The 22,025-nt window shown below is 37.0% G+C and overlaps 1 protein-coding gene across 1 annotated transcript; it reads right to left on the bottom strand.

The window, feature by feature from the left end:
* Window positions 1-574: 574 nt before the first annotated feature.
* On the bottom strand, window positions 575-21,278 carry sstr3 (somatostatin receptor 3). Its single transcript, XM_048203544.1, has 2 exons — window positions 20,941-21,278; window positions 575-2,696 (listed from the first exon to the last, which is right to left on the bottom strand). Exon 2 carries the CDS (start codon window positions 2,651-2,653, stop codon window positions 1,208-1,210), a length of 1,446 nt encoding a protein of 481 aa, XP_048059501.1. The 5' UTR covers window positions 2,654-2,696; window positions 20,941-21,278; the 3' UTR covers window positions 575-1,207.
* Between the last annotated feature and the right edge of the window lie 747 nt (window positions 21,279-22,025).

The following is a 22,025-nucleotide window of genomic DNA, read 5'->3' as shown; positions in this document are numbered from 1 at the left end:
TATGGTACTTTTTTTTTTTACTTTGTGGACAAACAAAATTCTCATTTTGTGCTTCACAGAAGAAAATCATATAAGTTTGGAATGACTTGAGGGTGAGTACATAATTTTAGGTGAAGAACTATACCTTTAAATGGTTAGTTCACCCAAAAATTAAAATGTTGTCAAGTTGTTCCAAACCTGTATGAATTTGAGTAAATAATGACAGATTTTCTGGGTGAACTATCCCTTTAAGCTCAGTACCTGAGTGTGTATGTTTGTCTTTTGGGAGAGATGGGTAAAGGGGTGTTTGGAAGGGAATTTTTTATAATTGGAATTTATCAAGTAGTCCAACAGTGGTGCATTATAATATGTCATAAGTGGATAATCTGGATAATGTACATTCAGTTTTAGGGCCGATGATCATTTCATGCTGAATATTTGTGTAATATTTTAACCCCTTAGCATTCCACTGTACCACCCGTCGTATAAATACCATTTAAAAAGAAACCTTATGCTAAGGGCTTAAAAATGACCAATAAACAAGAACACAACTGATAGACAGCACAAAACTGTATAATATAACAATGCGATTCAATTGAATTTGAAGACCTGTTTGCAACAGATTTCAATTAGTGTACAATACTTTTACAAGGAAGGCAAAAAGCACATACAAAATATATTTACAGAAAACTACAAGCTGATGTAGGAATTTTTGTGGTATATAATTACTGACCTGTTTACACGTACAAAAATCTTCACCATTATTTTATCACGTTAACACGCTACAAGTCTCACTAAGTACATTTACATGCACAGTTATAATCAAGCAAATGTGCATGCAAACGTACTTAGTGATCTAGTGCCCAGTCGTAGCCATGGATTCATTGCATTGATTAAGTCTCCTCAATAAATTTAGAAAAAGGCACATAGATGCTTCACATATTGTGGTGCTGGTCCCATATAGGTACTGAAACCATGAAATGCTGCAGAAAACCCTTGTTTTGATTTGCCAAGTCCTATAAATAAGGCAAAATCCATTTTTTACAATTTTTAAATTCTGCTTTAAAATTGTACACTTCCATATCACTAAGTCTAATTACTAGAAGGAAATTTCATAGTAAACTCAGACTTTAGGATGAATTGATAGACTCCAGGAGTGAAAGTAACTACAGGCTGAACAGAGGCATGTACAATAATACTATTTTTCCAGCTGACACAGATCATAAGTTTACAAGTAGCTGATCTCCAGTGAGGTGTTCTTTTCCACCGGTTCCTCTGGCAGTGTTTTCACATTACCATTTTTGGCCCCGTTCAGCAAGGTCGCAGCAGGCCCAAATCCCGGTCCTTTACCAACAGCACCCCCACCCGTGCCTCTCCTGTCTGGCGAACATACCTCAGAAACCCCTGTACCCGAGGGTCGCTCTAAGAAAAGCGCTCGGGTACTCTCAGCTTGTCCACTTCCATTTCCATTCTGAGTAATCCTGCAAATTTCCGTCATCTCTGTCACTTCCTCCCTGTCCTCTTCTTCTTCCTCATCCTCTTCATCTCTCACTGCTCTTCTAAGGCTTTCCCTGGGCATGAGCACTCTTCTTCGTTCCTCCTGATGCTGCTGCTGCTGCTCGGTGGGCTCGTGGTTCTCGACCCTTCGAGATGAGCGGCATAGGGCCTTCCGGAAACCCCGTTTGAAGTTGTCCGAAAGAAAGCCGTAAACAATAGGGTTAGCGCAGCTGTTAGCGTAAGACAATACCACTACGAAAAGATGCAGGCCCTGCGGCTCGTCACGGAGCGATTCCACCAGGTTTATGATGTTGAGGGCGTAAAATGGCATCCAGCAGAAAACGAACACAGCCACCACTATCACCACCATTCGTGTGACCTTTCGCTCCGACTTGCGTCGTTTGGTTGACGTGGCATGAACCTTCTTTCCTGAGCTGCGGACCTTGATCACAATGAGGAGATAGCACATGCAGATGACTAGTAAGGGACAGAAAAAGCCGACTGTGGAGGTGTAAATTATAAATGCTGCTCCCCAGATGTTGGCTGGCTCTGGCCATATAATGTTGCAGATTCCTCCTTCTCGTTGCACGTTTGCAAAAATCACCACAGGCAAGACCACCAAAAAGGAGACTGCCCAGATTGTTCCATTCACAGCCTTGGCCACCTGTGGTCGCCTCCATTTAGAGGACCGAATTGGATGTACCACGGCCAGGTAGCGATCGATGCTCATTACAGTGAGGCAGAAGATGCTGGTGAACTGGTTAATGCCGTCAACGGTCATGACCAACCTGCACGTGAATGAGCCGAAGGGCCAGGAGTGCATGGCGTTCTGCACAGCGAGGAATGGAAGGCCCAGCATGAAGAGCTCATCAGCTATAGCTAGATTCAGGATGTAGATGTTGGTCACCGACTCCGTCTTGGAGTAGTGCAGGACGATGTGAATGACAAGAGAGTTTCCTCCCAGGCCGACGACGCAGACGATTATGTAAATGAGAGGGATGAGGATTCCAGCCATGCTCGTTCCTGCTCGGTTCCCTGGATCCGTCTCATTGGTGCAGTTTGAAGCATTGAGGAAACAGGTGTCATTGAGAACGCTCTCGTTAAGGAGAAAACCAGGAATGGAGCTGTTGCCCCATAAGCCCAGCGCAGCAGAGGCGTCTGTTGAGGTCAGCTCCATCTCACCCTCTTGCCGTCACTGCCTTCAGCTGGGGGCCATTGTCCTGCACAGAGAACAACCACAAACTATCATTTCTCTCTCAATGCACTCTCACATTCAATAAATGCATAATCTACAGACAAAAGCACCATTGTTAGCAAGTTTGTTTCACACTGTTTTTGCAATTCTGAATATAGCTTACCAAGTGAAAACATACAATAGACTAGATCAGTGGTTCTCAACATTTCTGACCTCAAGACCCAAGACAATATTCAAAGGACCACATTTGTTTGATGCCAATTATGACAATGATGCCTTATTAAAATTTAAATTAAACACAAAATCTGTTTTAAGGTTTAAACTTTTGTAAAAAAAAATGCAATGCAGGATTACTGTACTGAGACCTAAAATAAGCAGGACCAGACAGGATTATATTCATTATGAGCAGGGAACAAGTGTACTGCTCCACAGGAGTGGGCAGGTGTTGAATGAAACTTGGAGTAGAGGGAAAATTGGACCAGAGAGACCTTTGTGCTGCAGTGGAAAAAAATAAGAGAGTGTTTAGTGGTGCATTTTCAATGAAGTGAGAAATATGTTCAGTTTACATGTTGAAGATTTAGATTTTTGTGTTTTTTCTTTTTTTTACTTTCAACCTTTATTTAACCAGGAAAGACTCACTGAGATTAAAAATCTCTTTCATAGGAGTGACCTGGCCAAAATGAGCAGACAATGAGTTTCAACACAGACTTACACAGTACAAACAAAATTAAAAACAATTACATATAACTGAATCATCTTCCATTTTTCAAGTCCATTTTTCATCTTTCAAGTAGTCAATTGCCGAATGACTACTTGACAGCAAATTTGGTAACTTCAATTTCAATTCCAGTCAAACGGGGCTGCATACACAAAAGCCTTCTTACCAAATTCAGATCTAGCAAAAGGAACAGAAAGAGTATAACAGTTTTGAGAACGTAGAAAATATTTCTCAACAGTTTTCTGTCGAATAAGACAGCAAAGATATGAAGGCAACACCCCCAAGATGGCTTTATAGATAATTAAGTACCAATGCATTTTTGTCCTACTAGACAAAGAGGGTCAACCCACTCTGTTATACAAGGCACAATGTTGAGTTGAAGATTTACAATTTAATATAAATCTTAGAGCACCATGATAAACAGCATCTAAAGTAGAGAGAAGATATAATGGTGCAAACTGATACACTATGTCACCATAATCAAGTACAGATTAAAAAAGTAACAGAAACCAATTTCTTTCTTGCATTAAATGACAAACAAAACTTGTTCCTCAAATAGAACCCAAGCTTAATTTTCCTTGTTTTCCTTCAGTTGAGTAATATGAGATCCAAAAGATAAAACATCGTCAACAATGATGCCAAGATATTTGTACTCTTTTACTAATTCAATCATGGTACCTTGAAGGGTCTGAAGAGAGATTAAATTACCTTCATGTTTTTTTGAATCTGAAAATAACATATACTTGGTTTTATCACTATTCAGAACAAGTTTTAAACTGGAAAGCCGTGACTGGATGACATCAAAAGCTGACTGAAGCTTATACAGGGCTTGCTGCCCAGAAGAAGCACTACAGTACATAATAGTATCATCTGCATAAAAATGAAGGTTAGCATCTTGAGTGTCATAATCAAGACTGTTTATATAAATAGTGAATAAGAGGGGCCCCAGCACAGATCCTTGTGGAACACCATTTGCAGTCTCCAATGAATCAGATAGTTTACTTTCAATTTGTACACATTGATTTCTTCCACTTAAATAATTTTTAAACCAAAGAATAACTTGATAAACCAACGCTTTTCAATCTATTCAGCAATATTTCGTGATCCACCGTGTCAAAAGCTTTAGATAAATCAATAAAAAGAGAGGCACAGAAATCACCATTACCAATTGACCCTCAAAACAGCTGTTGTGGTATTTTTTGCGGAACCCAGATTGATTAATAGACAACACTTTGTTTGTATTCAAATAACATGTTAACCGTTCACTAATAAAGCTTTCTAAAATCTTTGTTAAAATGCAGAGCTTTGAAATTGGTCTGTAATTATCTAACACTGCAGGATCTCCCCCTTTTAACAGAGGAACAACAAAAGCTGATTTCCAAATTTCCGGAACGACACCAGTAATTAATGAGAGATTAAAAATGTAAGTTAAAGGGGATGTAATAATATCTGCAGCTGATTTCAAATATATAGGTTCCACACAATCAGGGCCTGGTGATTTATTTGTGTCCAGCAATCTGAGTGCTTTATAAACATCCGAATTCTTGATTTGTTTAAATCTAAACTCCTCCTTTTTTGAACGACTTTTTTGTGAATAAAATCAGAATCAGGACATGTAGAATTTCGTGATTCAAATAGAAAGCCGAAGGCAACAAAATGCTTAAAACAATTAAGCATTTGTTCTTTTTCTGAGATACTAGAGGAGTCCATATTTATACATGAAGGGAAGCTAGAATTGTTTTTACTGCCTGTTAACAGCTTTATATTCTGCCAAAAATTTTTGGAATTATATGAATTAGCAGTATTTTCAGTCAAATAAAATCAGCCTTAGCTTTTCTGATAGCAACTGTGCATTTATTTCGAAGCTGCCTAAAGCAGATCCAATCAGAACTTAAGTCAGTTTGTCTAGCTTTTGCCCAAGCAACATCACGCTCACGAATAAGAGCAGATAGGGCTTCAGAAAACCAAGGATTATCCCTACCTTTAACACGATTTTTTTTAAAAGGGGCATGCTTATTGATAGATGATATAAAGCCACCATAAAAATATTTCCAGGTGGACTCAACAGTGTAGTAGGGGGTGGGGTTTCAGATTCTAGAGACCATTTGATTGGACAGAAGATTTGATGAGAAGCTGAAGTTCGCGGTGATGTCATGAAAATCCGTGATCCATTTTAACGGAAGTGAAAGACTAAGTTTTTATGCTTATATCTCCTAAATGTGAATTTTGTCATTGTTTTGGAACAAACCAGCTTATTCATAACCTTAAGGCTAACATATTCATACTAAAAGCTAAATAAAACTTAAATTTTGATTTCAGGGGTACTTTAAGAACCACTAGACTAAACACTGGTCAAATGACACGTAAAGGGATTGCAGAGGACAGTTCATCGTAAAAACACTCACATGTCCTCACAGGGTTTTGGATGGTGTTATTTTTGTCCCGAAGGCAATCAGGCATGCCAATTATCCAGTGTATATGTGATGCTCAGTAGAGAAAAGTCTGCCTCAGCAGTACCTTGCTGAACAATTAGAATGGAAGCATTACAAAACATTAGCAACTTGAAATATGGAAAAACAAATAAGCACTGTGACAATTAAATTCTAAAGTGAAGCATGATCAAACTGAGGAAAGGTTTGCTATGCTGGGAATAGTAATTTAAACCAACATTATCAATATAGAATGAATAAATAAAGGGTGACAGATGCATGTCGTGTCAGTCAGGAAACAATTGCATCGATGTCAACGGCAATGAGACTGACTCTGCAGGGATGTTTGTTTTTGGCTTGTCTTGGTATACATTCACTCTTCAGACAGTTCAAACACTGTGCACTCCCACATGCGGCTTATGCATCAAGGCTAATAATTGACATTTTATTAGCAATCATGCATACTGGGAACTGACTGAGCAAATGATTAGAAGCCCATTCACAGTCTGTCTGTGCACGTGCTGCATGTTTATTCTGAGGATACAGTATATACTGTCCTTAAAGGGCTAGTTCATTTAAAAATGAAAATTCTCTCCTCATTCAATCAAGAAAGGACTGCATGACAGATTTTTTTTTTTTTTTTTGGTTGACGTATCGCTTTAATTTTGCCCATATAGCATACTATTTGTGACCCTAGATCACAAAACCAGTCATAAGGGTAAATTTTTGAGATTTACATCATCTGAAGCTGAATAAATAAGATTTCCATCGATGTATGGTTATTAGGATAGGACAATATTTGGCTGAGATACAACTATTTGAAAATCTGGAATCCGAAGGTGCAAAAAAAATCAAAATATTGAGAAAATCACTTTTAAAGTTGTCAAAATTAAGTCCTTAGCAATGCATATCCACTCACAAAAGTACATTTTTTATATATTTATGGCAGGAAATTTACAAAATACACTATATTGCCAAAAGTATTGGGACACCCCTCCAAATCACTGAGTTCAGGTGTTCCAATCACTTCCATGGCCACAGGTGTATAAAATCAAGCACCTAGGCATGCAGACTGCTTCTACAAACATTTGTGAAAGAATGGGTCGCTCTCAGGAGCTCAGTGAGTTCAAGCGTGGTACTGTGATAGGCTGCCACCTGTGCAGTAAGTCCATTCATGAAATTTCCTCACTACTAAATATTCCACGGTCAATTGTTAGTGGTATCATAACAAAGTGGAAGCAATTGGGAACAACAGCAGCTCAGCCACGAAGTGGTAGGCTACGTAAAATCACAGAGCGGGATCAGTGCATGCTGAGGCGCACAGTGCGCAGAAGTCGCCAACTTGTTGGAGGGGGGATTATGGTGTGGGGTTGTTTTTCAGGGGTTGGGCTTGGCCCCTTAGGTCCAGTGAAAGGAACTCTTAATGTTTCAGCATACCAAGACATTTTGGATAATTTCATGCTCCCAACTTTGTGGGAACAGTTTGGGGATGGTCCCTTCCTGTTCCAACATGACTGCGCACCAGTGCACAAAGCAAGGTCCATAAAGACATGAGGATGAGCGAGTTTGGTGTAGAGGAACTTGACTGGCCTTCACAGAGTCCTGACCTCAACCCGACAGAACACCTTTGGGATGAATTAGAGCGGAGACTGTGAGCCAGCCTTTCTCGTCCAACATCACTGCCTGACCTCACAAATGCTCTTATAGAACAATGGTCAAAAATTCACATAAACACACTCTTAAACCTTGTGGAAAGCCTTCCCAGAAGTGTTGAAGCTGTTATAGCGGCAAAGGGTGGGCCAACTCCATATTAAACCCTACAGATTAAGAATGGGATGTCATTAAAGTTCATGTGCATGTAAAGGCAGGCGTCCCAAAACTTTTGGCAAAATAGAGTATCTTCATGGAACATGATCTTTACTTAATAACCTAATGATTTAATTATGATAATTTTGACCAATACAATGTATTGTTGGCTTTTGCTACAAATATACCCGTGCAACTTATTCCTGGTTTTGTGGTCCAGGGTCACATATAGTGTTTGAGACAGTAAGAGGTAAGAGTAAGTTGGATCAGATGATGCAGTCGTATGTTCCATATCTCTTTGTTGAAATAGAAAAGCCTGGTATGTTAGATATTCACACCGGCCTCTTTCCATTTCTATTTAATTTCTCTATCTCCTTCCCAATTACAGCTAGAAGCAGAGAATAGGGAAGATAAATTGACTTTGGACCACTGTGGCACTCATACACAGAGACAGGGGAAAACATGCAGGGAAGAACTGCCATCATCATGCCCTATATAGAGATTTAATGTAATCTAGGCTGAGATATGACCAAATTAAGTTTATATACAAAATGGGAGACACTGAAATGTTTCAATATTTTTAAACATTTCAGAATAAAGTCTTCTAATGATGTTACATTATAATGAAAGCTAATTCATCATGGAAATATCTATAGAGTTACAAAGATTTGTCTCCCAAAACAGATTAAAGTAGTATTCAGTGCCATGATGAAATGGGGAAAATGAATGTAGAATAAAATAAAAGAGCAAGTCAAACAAAGAGAATAATAAGTGAAAAGAGATAAAAGCAGGAGAAGAAAGGCTGTGATCTTTTAAGTCCCTGACATTCATACGGCTCCACGCGTGTAACCTTCATGATTAAATAGCTATCCAAACCATCAAAAACATTTTTCTGGCTCCAGTTTTGCTTAAAAACTTCTCAGATGATCAAATAATTGATTTCATTAAGACTAAGTGTGCAAGAAGCATTTTTTGCAGTATTTTAAAGTTAATTGGTTCTTTTAAAGTTACATGGATGAATCAGACATGCAGACAGGAGAAAGAAAACTTTATATGTCTTTTTATGCAATTTATAATGACACTGAACCACAGGTTGATTTTGGAGCAAAGCAAAGAAACACTTACTAGTAGTTAGCAGTGTTAATAGTACATTTTGTTTAAGCTTTGATGTCCACCATTTAATGTCTATTTATATGATCTTTACTATATTGTTGAAATGGAGTTTGACAACCATTTAGACTCAGAAGTCAGAGAGTTCCTTTTAATATCAATTGTGACCCTGGACCACAAAACCATAAGTTGCACGGGTATATTTGTAACAATAGCCAAACATACATTATATGGGTCAAAATTATTATTTTTTGCCAAAAATCATTAGGATATTAAGTAAAGATCATGTTCCATGAAGATATTTTGTACATTTACTACCGTAAATATATCAAAAATGTGTTTTTGGGAGTGGATATGAATTGCTAAGGACTTAATTTGGACAACTTTAAAGGCGATTTTCTCAATATTTTGATTTTTTGCACCCTCAGATTCCAGATTTTCAAATAGTTGTATCTTGGCCAAATACTGTCCTATCCTAACAAACCATATATCAAAGGAAAGCAAAAATTCAGCTTTCAGATGATGTATAAATCTCAATTTAAAAAAATTGACCCTTATGACTGGTTTTGTGGTCCAGGGTCACAATTAACATGAGCTAAATACTAAATATTTATTCTAAACTGAGAAAGATACTTTTCTGAAAGGACAATGATGAGAGCAATGCATAATTCATCATTCAACCTGTCCTTTTCTCCTCTCCTTCCATCTCATTGCTTTGTAGACAGAGGCCTGCTCTGCTCAGAGAGGTCAGTATTGTTTGAACAAATGCTCACTTTAATCTGTCTTCTCTCACCCACTGCCTCATGGGAGCCATTTTATCCATTCAGTGGTCCATCTGGTCATATGATCATCCATTCAGTGGTTCATCTCCTGGGAAAAATGCTAGATAAGAACAATGACATTCATATACTATACCCCCCTCCCCCCAAAAAAACACCAATTAGTGAAAGAGACAATCTTTTCTCATCTATTTGTATGATTTGTTTTGAGAGATGCTTGACTTAATGCACTATGGCTGGACAATTAATATCATTTTCACAATTAACTAATTGCTAAAAATTGTCAATTACAGCATTCCATGTACATTTACTCTCATTATTTCTAAAATGTTTTATTTACAGCATGTTTTCTTGCAGTGATAACCAATCACAGAAATCTGCGGTGTATGCATGAATGCAATTGCCAATCAATCAAACATTTAAGCCAGTAATGACACCTGATCCTAATGAGTGGGTTTTAAGCAGTCTGATCCATAGATGCATTTTTAAAGTTTTATTTTTTATTAACTTAGAGCTGAACATCAACTGACATGAGGAGCCTAGAAATTATTGTACTTCCTCCACTGATTAGAGAAGGAGAATACTTCATGTAACGAACTTAAAAATTATTTTAATGACTGCTAAGGCATTGATTTGGAGTGAAATTACCTCAGACAGTTTACTGCAGCTGCTGTTTTTAGCAAAGGTGAAGAGAGATCATCTAATCACAAATTTCAAGCGTGCTGACAGCTGAGTTAATTGCAGATTTTAAGGAGGGCTGAGATGAAAGACAGGGGTCTAGCAATGGCATTGCTGGACACTTGGCACAAACGAAGTGAAAAGCATTGGCAGTAATTTTATTCAATACATGTTACCGCTCGCTTGCAAAGCAGATGATGTAATACCCAATGAAACTGCAAGTGTTCCTATGACTGCAGGATGTGGTGCATGTACTGAAGCTTCCAGCTTCACTGATTATAATGGGATGGGATCATCAAAATGCCATTACCACCTATAATAAATACTTGATTGCAAATTTTATTAATTGAAATTAACATTTGCAATTACAAGGGGAAGAATATTAATGTCATAATCGTCCAGCCTCCATATTCTGAATGACTTATGATCTTTATCAGCCTTTATCAGACTTCTTTATCAGACTTCAAATGGACACTGTCTATATGCTCTTATGTATTTGATAACAACATGCTCCTCATCAGTCTATTCATTTTTTCCACCTGATTCTATAGGGGTAGCATGAGTGGACCTTAGCCTCTCTTTGATGAAAGTATATCTCTCTCTCTCTCTGAAGTCTACACGCTGTGCTTCTTCTGTTTTGTTGTTGTTGTTGTTTTGTAAGTAATGATGTCTGCTACATAAAGTCACCAAGTACAGTATAAATTGTTCATCAATCATTGACTAATTTAAACAAATCTTTTCAGATTGATGACTAAGAAAAATTCTAAAAGTGGTATTTAAAAATAGAAACGTTAAATCACATGTATTACAATGTGCAATAGAAGGCAAAAGCAATCTATTGTGAACTTATGTCACCATTTTTCAGTTCAGACAATCACTTTTATGATTAAATATGCTCTGAACAGTGCAAGTACGCAAGACACAAAATTACAGTCAACGTAACTCTGCAAAAAAAGAATGATGTAGAACCTAACCTCTGTATCAGGAATTATAATTTTTTTACAGTTCATTGCAGTTCATTTTGATTGCTTTGCTCAAGTAAAATGGAGATTAATTCACCTATAGACAGAGAACAACAGATATGACTCATTTATGCGGGTCCGAATTGGTCTCAAATGAATTAGCATGAATTTATCAGCTAAAAAAGCAGAACAACCTAATCAACAACAACAAAATAACTACATAAATCAACCACAAAATTAAATTTATTCTCTAGTGTTTCCCTGTAAAAGTATGTCCTTTATTATTTTGTTTATTGTTTAGGACATACAGTCAAACCAAAAATTATTCAGACATTTTTTATATTTTTGATATATTTTTACTAGTGGGTGCAGGATTCACTATAGTTCATTTATGTAAGCGAGGATAGCAAAACAAAGTAAACTGTGACATATTATACCCAAATATTCTTCATACAGTGGACTACCAGTAAAACTGATGATAAATTGGGACCAAAAATTATTCAGACACTTTGACCTGACCATGTTTTGCTTAAGTGTTATCTGACATAATTAAGATTAATTTATTCTGACACAGTTTAACTCTGAGATCTTGTCCTATTTTATTAACAATATTTTAACTATAGTGAATAAACTGTATTAATGAATTAAATGTTCAAGGTGCCTGAATAAATTTTGGTTTGACTGTACGTGTCTGTAGTGAATGTAACTATCTGATCAAGCAAAATATCAAATACAATATGGAGATTATGATAATCATTACTGTCTATAGAAGTAAAATTCAACTAGAGACTCACTTCAACTAGAGATCTTTACCTCAGAAATAACTTGATGTGGCCTTTGCACGCCTGTGAAGTTCACAACACCAAAGGTGGTCCCATTTGCCATGTTATTTGACATAAGTGAGCTCACGAGACCCCCCACCCCTTTGTGGCTGCTCTGTGCCCTCGATGTGCACTTTTGCTGACCCTTCCCTGTTATGGACTCCAGACTCTCACGCATTAGCTCACCAAAGTGTCTTTCAGAGGAGGATTGCAAGGGATACATTTAAGAAGGGGCCAATATGTTCTTGTTAAGAAGTGATATTGTTTAGTCAGACAGAAAAAAAACAGAAACTACTGATCTGATAACAGAAACTTTGAAACAAGCTGCATCATTGTAAACATGAATAGTTAATCTTTATGTTTCCTGGTTTTGCATACATGCACAATTTGACATTTAAATATTTACAAATATCTCTATTTGCATTTTTCCTAGAAGCGTCAGCTCTGCTGGATACTGCTTCATTAATAAAGAGCATTTCCAATTGCCAAACAGATGCACATGCATTATACAGACAATGAGAAACTAACACGACAGCTCATGTTGTAGGATACAAATGAGCTTCTAATAAGTTTGAAATGAGTCTGAAAGTTATTTTGATGTCGTTGTGTCATGTTATGCATAAACTTTACAACAATATTGCATTGATCAACACTGAAATATGAAAAATTAAAGCACACAGGGTTTTTCTATCCACCATATTTTTTAAATTTAATTTTTAAAAATATTTTTAACAATTATAATCATCATAACAACACTGGTTTGTAGTGAAAATTGTTTATAGTTTAGTGCACTTCTTAGTTAGCTGGTAATGAATCAGAAGTCTCAAACATTTTTTAAAAGATGTAATATAAGTCTAAGGTGTCCCCTGAATGTGTCTGTGAAGTTTCAGCTCAAAATACCCCATAGATTTTTTTTAATAATTTTTTTAACTGCCTATTTTGGGGCATCATTAACTATGCACCGATATATAGGCTGCGGCCCCTTTAATTCTCATGCTCCCCCACCCCGGAGCTCGCGCTTGCCTTAAACAGTGCATAAACAAAGTTCACACAGCTAATTTAACCCTCAAAATGGATCTTTACAAGATGTTCGTTATGCATGCTGCGTGCATGGATCAGATCATGTGAGTAAAGTATTTATTTGGATGTATTACATTTGATTCTGAATGAGTTTGAGGCTGTGCTGCATGGCTAAAGCTAACATTACACACTGTTGGAGAGATTTATAAAGAATGAAGTTGTGTTTATGCATTATACAGACTGCAAGTGTTTAAAAATGAAAATAGCGACGGCTCTTGTCTCTGTGAATTCAGTAAGAAACGATGGTAAATTTAACCACATTTAACAGTACATTAGCAACATGCTAACGAAACATTTAGAAAGATAATTCACAAATATCACTAAAAATACATATTAATGATCCCAATTGTTACGTAACAGTCGGTGTTATGTTGAGATTCGCCTGTTCTTCAGAGGTCTTTTAAACAAATGAGATTTACATTAGAAGGAGGAAACAATGGAGTTTGAAACTCCGTGTATGTCATTTCCATGTACTGAACTCTTGTTATTCAACTATGCCAATATAAATTCAATATTTAATACTGCACCTTTAACAGAAAATAGCTTACTTCCATGTTGCAGAATAAAGTGGATACAGATGTCATTTTATTTAAACTATAAAAAAATAGTTGCAGACTGTGCTATGCATGCAACACCAATTTAAAAAAAAAGCTAATATAATGTCTAAAACCTTCATTTAAAAACCTTCTGCCTTCACTGCTGTCTTCTTGAGATTAAAATGAATTTGATTGAAACAAAAAAAATAAAATAATTATTTATTAAACATGAAAAGAATGGTAATGGGAAATGGACCCAGTTACAGAGATGTGATCTCTCTGCAGTGAAAAACAAAACTGCTGAGAAAAGTCACATTAATATTACTAAAGATAGCCTATGAATGTTTTATAAACATCTGCTATATGGTGTCACCTTTGAGTCCCTATGCATTACATTATGTTTTAAATATTTTTCTCCATCCCCATAGTGTTTCTAGCCTGACTACGTCAGACTTCCTACTTCCGCTCAATTTCATTTCGCTTCTGTACTCAGTCTGATACAGCGTCAGAGCTTTCTGTTTGCCACCGGTCTGGAAACAGCCAGGCCAATCAACGAACAGAGGGCGGGCTGAGAGCCGTGACGGAGATGCTAAGCGCCGAGTTTTACATTGTAGGTTAGAGAAATCGAAAACCGAAACGACCGCGGAAATGGGAAACGAGACACGGGATGCAATTCGCTCTGTTATGGAGAACATTCAACTCTTTTTCAAACGGTATTTCGCTCGCATCATCATGTGTTTACAACAGGTTTACAGTGGAAGTTCAATCATAGATTTGAGTTCGATGCATGATGTCTGTGCTTCGATGCGGCATAACATACGTCATAACTAAACGTATCTGATTGGCTTACGGGTAACCAATGATTTTAAACTTCAGACAAGCGCGACCTAGCGAGAGAGAAAACACTTCTCTATTATGCCATTCCAGACTCTGTCTACGAAGCAAAGTGAAGTAGCAGAGTCTGGTATTACCAGGCTATAGTGTTTCCACCAGCTAAACAAATCACTGGCCCTTGATGCTCATATTAGCAGTAAATCTGCTCTCTGGTGAAGTTTGCCAGATTGATTCAATCACATAAGGGTACTTAATTGTACATATTCGTCTCATACATGTAACATGTTAAGATGTTTAAGTCCTAGAACCGCAATTATACACCTATGATGAGGAGCAGGATTTCACTTGTATTAAAAGTCACACCACTCTGCTTCTTTTCTGTGTCAGGGACAATGCATTGGTAATTAGTGTTTTCATTCTGTCTTGTTTGCTTTTCTAATTGATAAATTTTGCACACTTAAAGAGACCATTCTCATGCTATTCAGACTGCTGCTGACATGAACTGTTAAAATACTCAGTGTTACTGTGTTCTGGCATTGTTATTGCACAGATGCACGTAAATCTACACCGTGTGTGTCACACCACAGGCATGAATCTATTCATATTAAAGTAGATCGCATAACACTTGTTGAAGGTTTGCAGCACATTTACAGCTTAAGTCTGTGTTTGTGCTGATGAGCAGCAGGAGCCTTCCATCTGGGAGCTATCCCATCATCCTTTGTAACTCTAACCAGCCTGGAGGCCTTGAATTGCTCATAAATTCATCATCCAGCATGTCCTTAAAAGAATAGTTGGTAACATTTTACAGTACGGATGCATTAATATGCCTTAATTCATGCTTAACTAATGCACAGATAATCATGAAGAACTAAACCATTAATTAATGATTAGCATCAGCAACTAATAAAGTTTCTATATGATTAATAGATTAATTAATATATGAATTGTTATTAATTAAATGTGTCATAATGTATTGATTCCTTAATAACATACTTTATTAACTAATAGTGTAAGTTAATAAGTGGGTTGAAGCCATGTACTTAAACTTCCAGTTGTCTGCTTTAATTGATCATTAACTAATGATTTGAAAATGTATCATTATGTTATGACTTTACTTGTTGAGGCACATGACTATTAACTAATTGTTAAGTAATATGTCATTAATGGGTTTTGACAGTTGCACATGCAGTGAGTGTAATGACAGAGAATGTGTTTGAAGGATGGGTAAGTTGGGCTGCACACAAATATCAGCACACCAGAATCTGAACTACTGACCGCTGTTACACTGTGTTTAAACTGGACATGACAGACCATTGCAAGTCCATTTGCCCTTCATAACAGAAGTGACGTTTTGTTGTGTTGCGTCGTGCTGCATCCAGTGTAGCATCACTATCACTGATTATAATGGGTTCTTTTCTCTTTGTCCGGTCTTGACACAGTGTTACGAAATAGCAGTGCCTGGTCACATGTTCTCAATGTTCCACCTTTGAATCTTAGACCTCAAGCTTAACCTGACACATTCCTGTGCCATGAACAACAAGGTTCTGGATGCAGCAGTTCATCTGGTACAGTGAAATCACGGTTGTAGATGGTTGGAAATTGAAATCCATGGCTTAGTGTAGATGTCAAAACCATAGTGACATATTACTTAACAATTAGTCATGTGCCTCAACAAGTAAAGTCATAACATAATGATACATTTGCAAGTCACTAGTTAATGATCAATTAAAGCAGACAACTGGCAGTTTAAGTACATGGCTTCAACCCATTGTGGTAGTTAACACATTAACTTACACTATTAGTTAATAAAATATGTTATTAAGGACTAATACATTATGACACATTTAATTAATAACAATTCATATATTAATTAATCTATTAATCATATAGAAACTTTATTAGTTGCTGATTCAGTAATCATGAATTAATGGTTTAGTTCTTCATGAATCATACATTAAAACATGATTATCTGTGCATTAGTTAAGCATGAATTAATGCATATTAGTGCACCCGTATTGTAAAGTGTTACCAAATAGTTTACTCAAAAATGAAAATTCTGTCATAATTTATTCACCCTCATTTATACCACCTTCATCTGTATTTGCTATATCAGCCAAGAAATACCTTGTTGAAACCACTGTTTTACCCTTGTTTGATTACGGTGATGTGGTTTATAGAAATGCACGTAAAGGTGTTCTGGAACAATTAGATGTGTTGTATCGTGCAGCAATTAGATTGATTATCAATGCACCCTATACAACGCATCATTGTGAATTATATTCTTCTCTGAACTGGACATCATTGCATACAAGACAGGAAATACACTGGCATATCTTCATTTATAAAGCTTTTACTGGGGTTACTACCAAACTATCTTCAAAAATTGCTGCAATTACAAACTAATACATATTCAACTAGATCATCTAATTATATCTCTTTGACTATCCCAGGAAAGAAAACTACTTATGGTCGTTCTGCTTTTCAATTTACTGCCCAAAATGATTGGAATGTGTTACAGAAGTTATTGAAATTAGAGACATATATTTCAGTTTGTGCATTTTAACTGATTTTTTGTGTGTGTGTGTGTGTGTGTGTGTGTGTGTGTGTGTGTGTGTGTGTGTGTGTGTGTGTGTGTGTGTGTGTGTGTGTGTGTGTGTATCTGTCCATGCATGCTGAGAATTCCAGGGCAAGAACAGGTTGTAATCGTGCTAATAATATAACTGTAACCATTCCTTACCATTCTTAGAACCGTTCAGCCCAGCGGTGGAAAAGAGGCTTTGATATGGCGCTTTTCCACTGCATGGGACGGCTCGGTACGGAACGGTACGGCTCGCTTACATAGTTCCACCTCGGTGGAGGTTCCAAGCGTGCCGTACTGATACTAAATGTGACATGTAAACACTGCAGATCACTGATTGGTCAGAGAGAATCGTCACTACCAGCGTCTTTGGATTTGAAACACGAAACACCAAACCTGCTAGATTGAAATAGTAACACCCACTGCAGTATCATTTGTTTGCGCAACTTTTTTTAAACGACTTGCTTTAAACAACCATTGCATGCAACTTAAAAAAAAAGAAATGGCTGTATCGTGGTCAGTAGACAAGGTGCAGACTCGTTGGTAGCCGAGGAGCTGATCCACGGCAGTAAAGGCGGCGCAACTATAATGATTAGTCTATAATCCCACCCACTATGAAGCGGTACTAAACTGCAGTGGAAAAGCAAACCGAAAGTAAGCCAAGCCGTGCCGAACCAAGCCGAGTCGTTCCACGCAGTGGAACCGATAGACCGATAGCACCAATAGAGTGCTGCAGGACTAGCTTACAGCAAACAATGAACCAGACTATTTAAATGCTAAGCAAGCAATCTCATTGGCTGCAAGATCAGCAGAGACCAATCAGCTTGTGCCATGCAGTGATTGCTTGCAGATTGTATGTAAAGGACCTGTCAGGCTGTGCCCTCTAGAATTTCATGACTGAACTAGATATTTTTACATTCCAACCCCAAAGCTGTGGTAATTGATTGTTACTAGTCCGAGAAATTATATCACTCCCTGCAGGCTGGTTCAGTTAGATCTTAAGGGCCACACATTCACTGTTCATGCCTTTCAGGCTGTTTCTAAACTGATCTTTCAAAGATTTGCAATCTCCACTCAGAGCTCAGTAGCACCAACAAACAAAACACTTACCAACCCTGAAATGCTGCAGACTTAAAACACTGCAAAAGTTACACAGACCTCCTCAAACAAAAATTACTCCATATCACCAGATCAAATCCACAAGCTTACTTTGCCACATAAGCTGATCTTATTAGTTCCTCCGTTGATAGCATCAGATATCTTGAACCTGTCTGAAACGATCTCAAGCAATATATTCAAGCTTCGCCTTGAAGACATAGAAAGACATTCAATCACCTGGGCACAGTTGTGCTCTTTTAACATCAAGAGCTGACGTCATTGCATTATTTCTACCTCTCGGAGAATAAGAAAATCTTTAAATAGCAGTCCTGTGTTCAGTCAGCCTCTCACAATTCAAAAGAAATTATGAACTATGTCAGAAAGTCAGTCAGAAAATAAGAGATTGAGGTTGCATATGAGTGCACTAAAGAGACAGAGTGACAAAAAGAAAAAGAAATTCATTAAATATGACAGCAGCCATTTGATCTTTGCATCACTACAGCATTGATCTGAATGTACTTTGTTATGGGCTGCCAATCAATGAAAATCTTTAATTAGGTTAATTACATTTGTTATATATTTTTATTTCAATATGTATATGTAATATATGTATGTAAGATAAAACTTTACATTATTTTGGCAGATGAAAGCATTGAATAGACATTACAAAAAGTGGCTTTACAGGTCAAAATATTATTTGGTTTATTTCAATATCAATGAACATAAGCCTGTCACTGGCCTACAGTAAGTTTAGATTGCTTTGATGGTAGGAAAATCCCTCATTATGGGTTTTTCATCTTTTTTTAAAGTATAATTAATGAAAAACTAAATTGACATGTTAAATTAAAAGCCCTATACTTTTCACACTTTGGAAGCACATCTTTAAAAAATCTCTGGCAGCATAAAAATGAGTGGCAGATGTTTAGTGTGCTGTACTAACTTTCTATACGATAGATGTGGGTGGAACAGTTGGAGCAGTGTTGGGATGGAGAGAGGCATGTGATGAGACAATGCAGCCCCACTGTTATTCACACAGTAACACTCTCACTGAGAAAAGTCGAAAGGCTATTGACAGAGGTGCTGACATGTTCTGTGGGTAAAAATAAAATATAATACCCTCACACACTCGATGCACCCAGACATGTTTGTGAAAGTCAGCAGATCACAATGGATTACACCAGACCATGCAACATACAATGTGAATGTGAAAATATCCTGGTATTGATAAGAAACATGTCAAGAACTTACGCTCCACAGGAATGAATAGGTATATTCGGAGACCATTTGATTTAAAGAGACAGGCTGTCAGGACTGTCAGCTAAAGGGGAACAGGACTAGGAGCTGTTAATTAGGCAGTGGAGGGGGGCACATATTTATCACTCCTGCCCTCCCACTCTCATTCTGTTTCTCTTTCTTCCCCTTATTCTTTTTTTCAATCAGTCTATGGATATATACTCGTTTGGAGGTCAGGCAAAACCACAAATTGTAATCTTTATTCATAACTAACTACTTAACAGGACAGAAGACTATAAAAATTACATTCATTTAAGCAGCAATAAACATTTGCGATGCTAAAGGTTGGAATTATCCGCCTGTGAAAGATACCGGTCAAGATGTTCTCAAATGGCTCCATATAAGCAGAGCCAGTTTACCAGTTACACTATGTAGGCTGTCAAAACTGACACATCTTGTTTGAGAATTGAACAGGCTGGGTCTCTTGGCTCACTGGCCAGTATGCCTGCCTTTAGCAGGCTTCTTCTTCATCTTCTTGACAGTACTGACTGTTCTCATATAGCCATGAGTTCAATTTTCTCCTAGAGCAAAAGGTGCAATTTACTTTTTGAGTTAGGGCTTCTGCTGTGCAGCTCAGTGCAAGACTCATCCTCATACAGTATGTAATCTCATATACAAGACTGAATAGTCTAGAATGTTTTTTTGTTTGTTTGTTTGTTTGTTTCTACAGCATGGAGTGAAAAAATGAAATTAATTTTCTCCTTAAATTTTACACAAATTGTATTGACTGCACTCATCGAGCTCAAGCATGTTACTGTAGGGGAAAGGATTAAACTATTTATTTTATTTATTTTTTTATCAATTAGCAAATACAAGTTCATCAATAACTACATACCAAACGTTGCTAGACCAGCTACTGAGTGAAAGCCTAATTTACACAAAATTTGCAAGTTTTGCAACCTTGTTACCTTTTTTTGTTTTTTGTTTGCTTTTCATTTAATACTTTTGCTAGAAACCCACAAAATCGGGTTTTAAAACTGTATTTAGACATTTCGATAACTTCATTTAAAGTGAATAAAACATAAAAAGCTTTTTATCCAAGTTATAGGTCGTGAAAACATCTAGATAAACAAAACTGGGTTAAGAATTATCATGTTGTTCACACCAGGAGCAATGATCATACCATTTAAAATCCCTTGCACACATTAAAAAACAGGAAGCATATTTACAAAGTATTTACATAATCATCCTTACCCCCAAGACGATTGCTACAATATGAATAGAAGACTTAAGATGTTACCAAGTAACATTAACGCTCTAATAATACGAAGTAATTGGTGTAAATAGCACCTGCGCTTCACCTGTCTTGCTAACATCCCCTTTACACTGACTGAGCAAAACAACGGTGTTTGCTGCAGTCACGAATGAGCCCTGAAATAGCCTAGAATCTGTCATCACACAGCACCTATCTACATTAGCCTAATATTTATTACCAAGTATTATTTTTATAGTTTTAAATAGAATGAATAGCCATAACTCTTTATAGGCTGCTACACTGACCAAAGAATGATCAAATCCCAAAAATTGCGCTTTGCAAAGTTTCCTACCTTAAACCAATATTTGTCCGCCAACTTGGTCCTTACTATTGGGAATATGACAAACTGGAGACTCTTCGTGGAGATATTTTTTAACTTAAGTCGGAGATTAAACCGTTTTTCCTGGACAATGTGTTGGTTGCGTGCTCCGAAGATGCTGCAGGAACAGCGCGTGGTGGCTTGACTCGGCGAGCGAGAGAGAAACTCTCATATCTGTGGAGTCCTGAACATTACATTACTCAATGCTCCATCACTCCCCTGTAACCAGGTAACGGCTCTTCCGCAAGCACACGCCAAGGGAAGGTAGGCGTTGATATAAATCACTCCGGTACCCGTCAGCTTGTGTGTGTGTGTGTGTGTGTGTGTGTGTGTGTGTGTGTGTGTGATTGAGGTTTGTTGTTGGTATAAACTACAAGAGCAAGGCGTATTCACAAAAAGCAAAAAGCAAAAAAAAAAAAAAAAAAAAAAAAAATAAAAATTCATTAGGGTACCGTACAAGAATAGATTATTTCCGTATAATGATCCCGGATCAGAAGTGTCATATTTTCCCCTCATTTAGCCTATGCTAAAGAAAGGGCACACTGGCTGTTGATGTTTAGTTTAATAGACCAATATGACATCATTAAGTAAACTTTTGAATACTAATGACCACGTTTACATGCACATCATTTTCCATGTTTTGAATCTACAGTGACTGTTTACATGCACATTGCAAATCATACGTCAATCTGATTATGCAAGCATCCTATACATGTTAAAACAGATTGCCATTACAGATAAAGCAAAAATGGGCATATGCCATTTTTGGTAGTCTATGCATTTTCCTGCATCATAAATATCTTATTCGCAATTTACCTTATTTTAACTTAATTTTGGGTACTATTAGTTTATATTTAAACAATGACTACATAAAAAATGCTTAAGTTGCATATTTGAGATATTTTTACACAAAATCTGACCTGTAATTAATTTTTCTGATCTTCTAGTATTTGCACTGTATTTGCTGAATGCTATAATACTAATTTTCTTTGGTTATATACTTTTACTTAAAGGATTAGTTCACTTTCAAATTAAAACATTTCCTGATAATTTACTCA

Source organism: Megalobrama amblycephala, linkage group LG1 (genome assembly GCF_018812025.1).
Source record: "Megalobrama amblycephala isolate DHTTF-2021 linkage group LG1, ASM1881202v1, whole genome shotgun sequence".
NCBI lineage: Eukaryota > Metazoa > Chordata > Actinopteri > Cypriniformes > Xenocyprididae > Megalobrama > Megalobrama amblycephala.
Note: the sequence above shows the minus strand (reverse complement) of the source record. Positions and strands in the feature narration are given on the sequence as shown.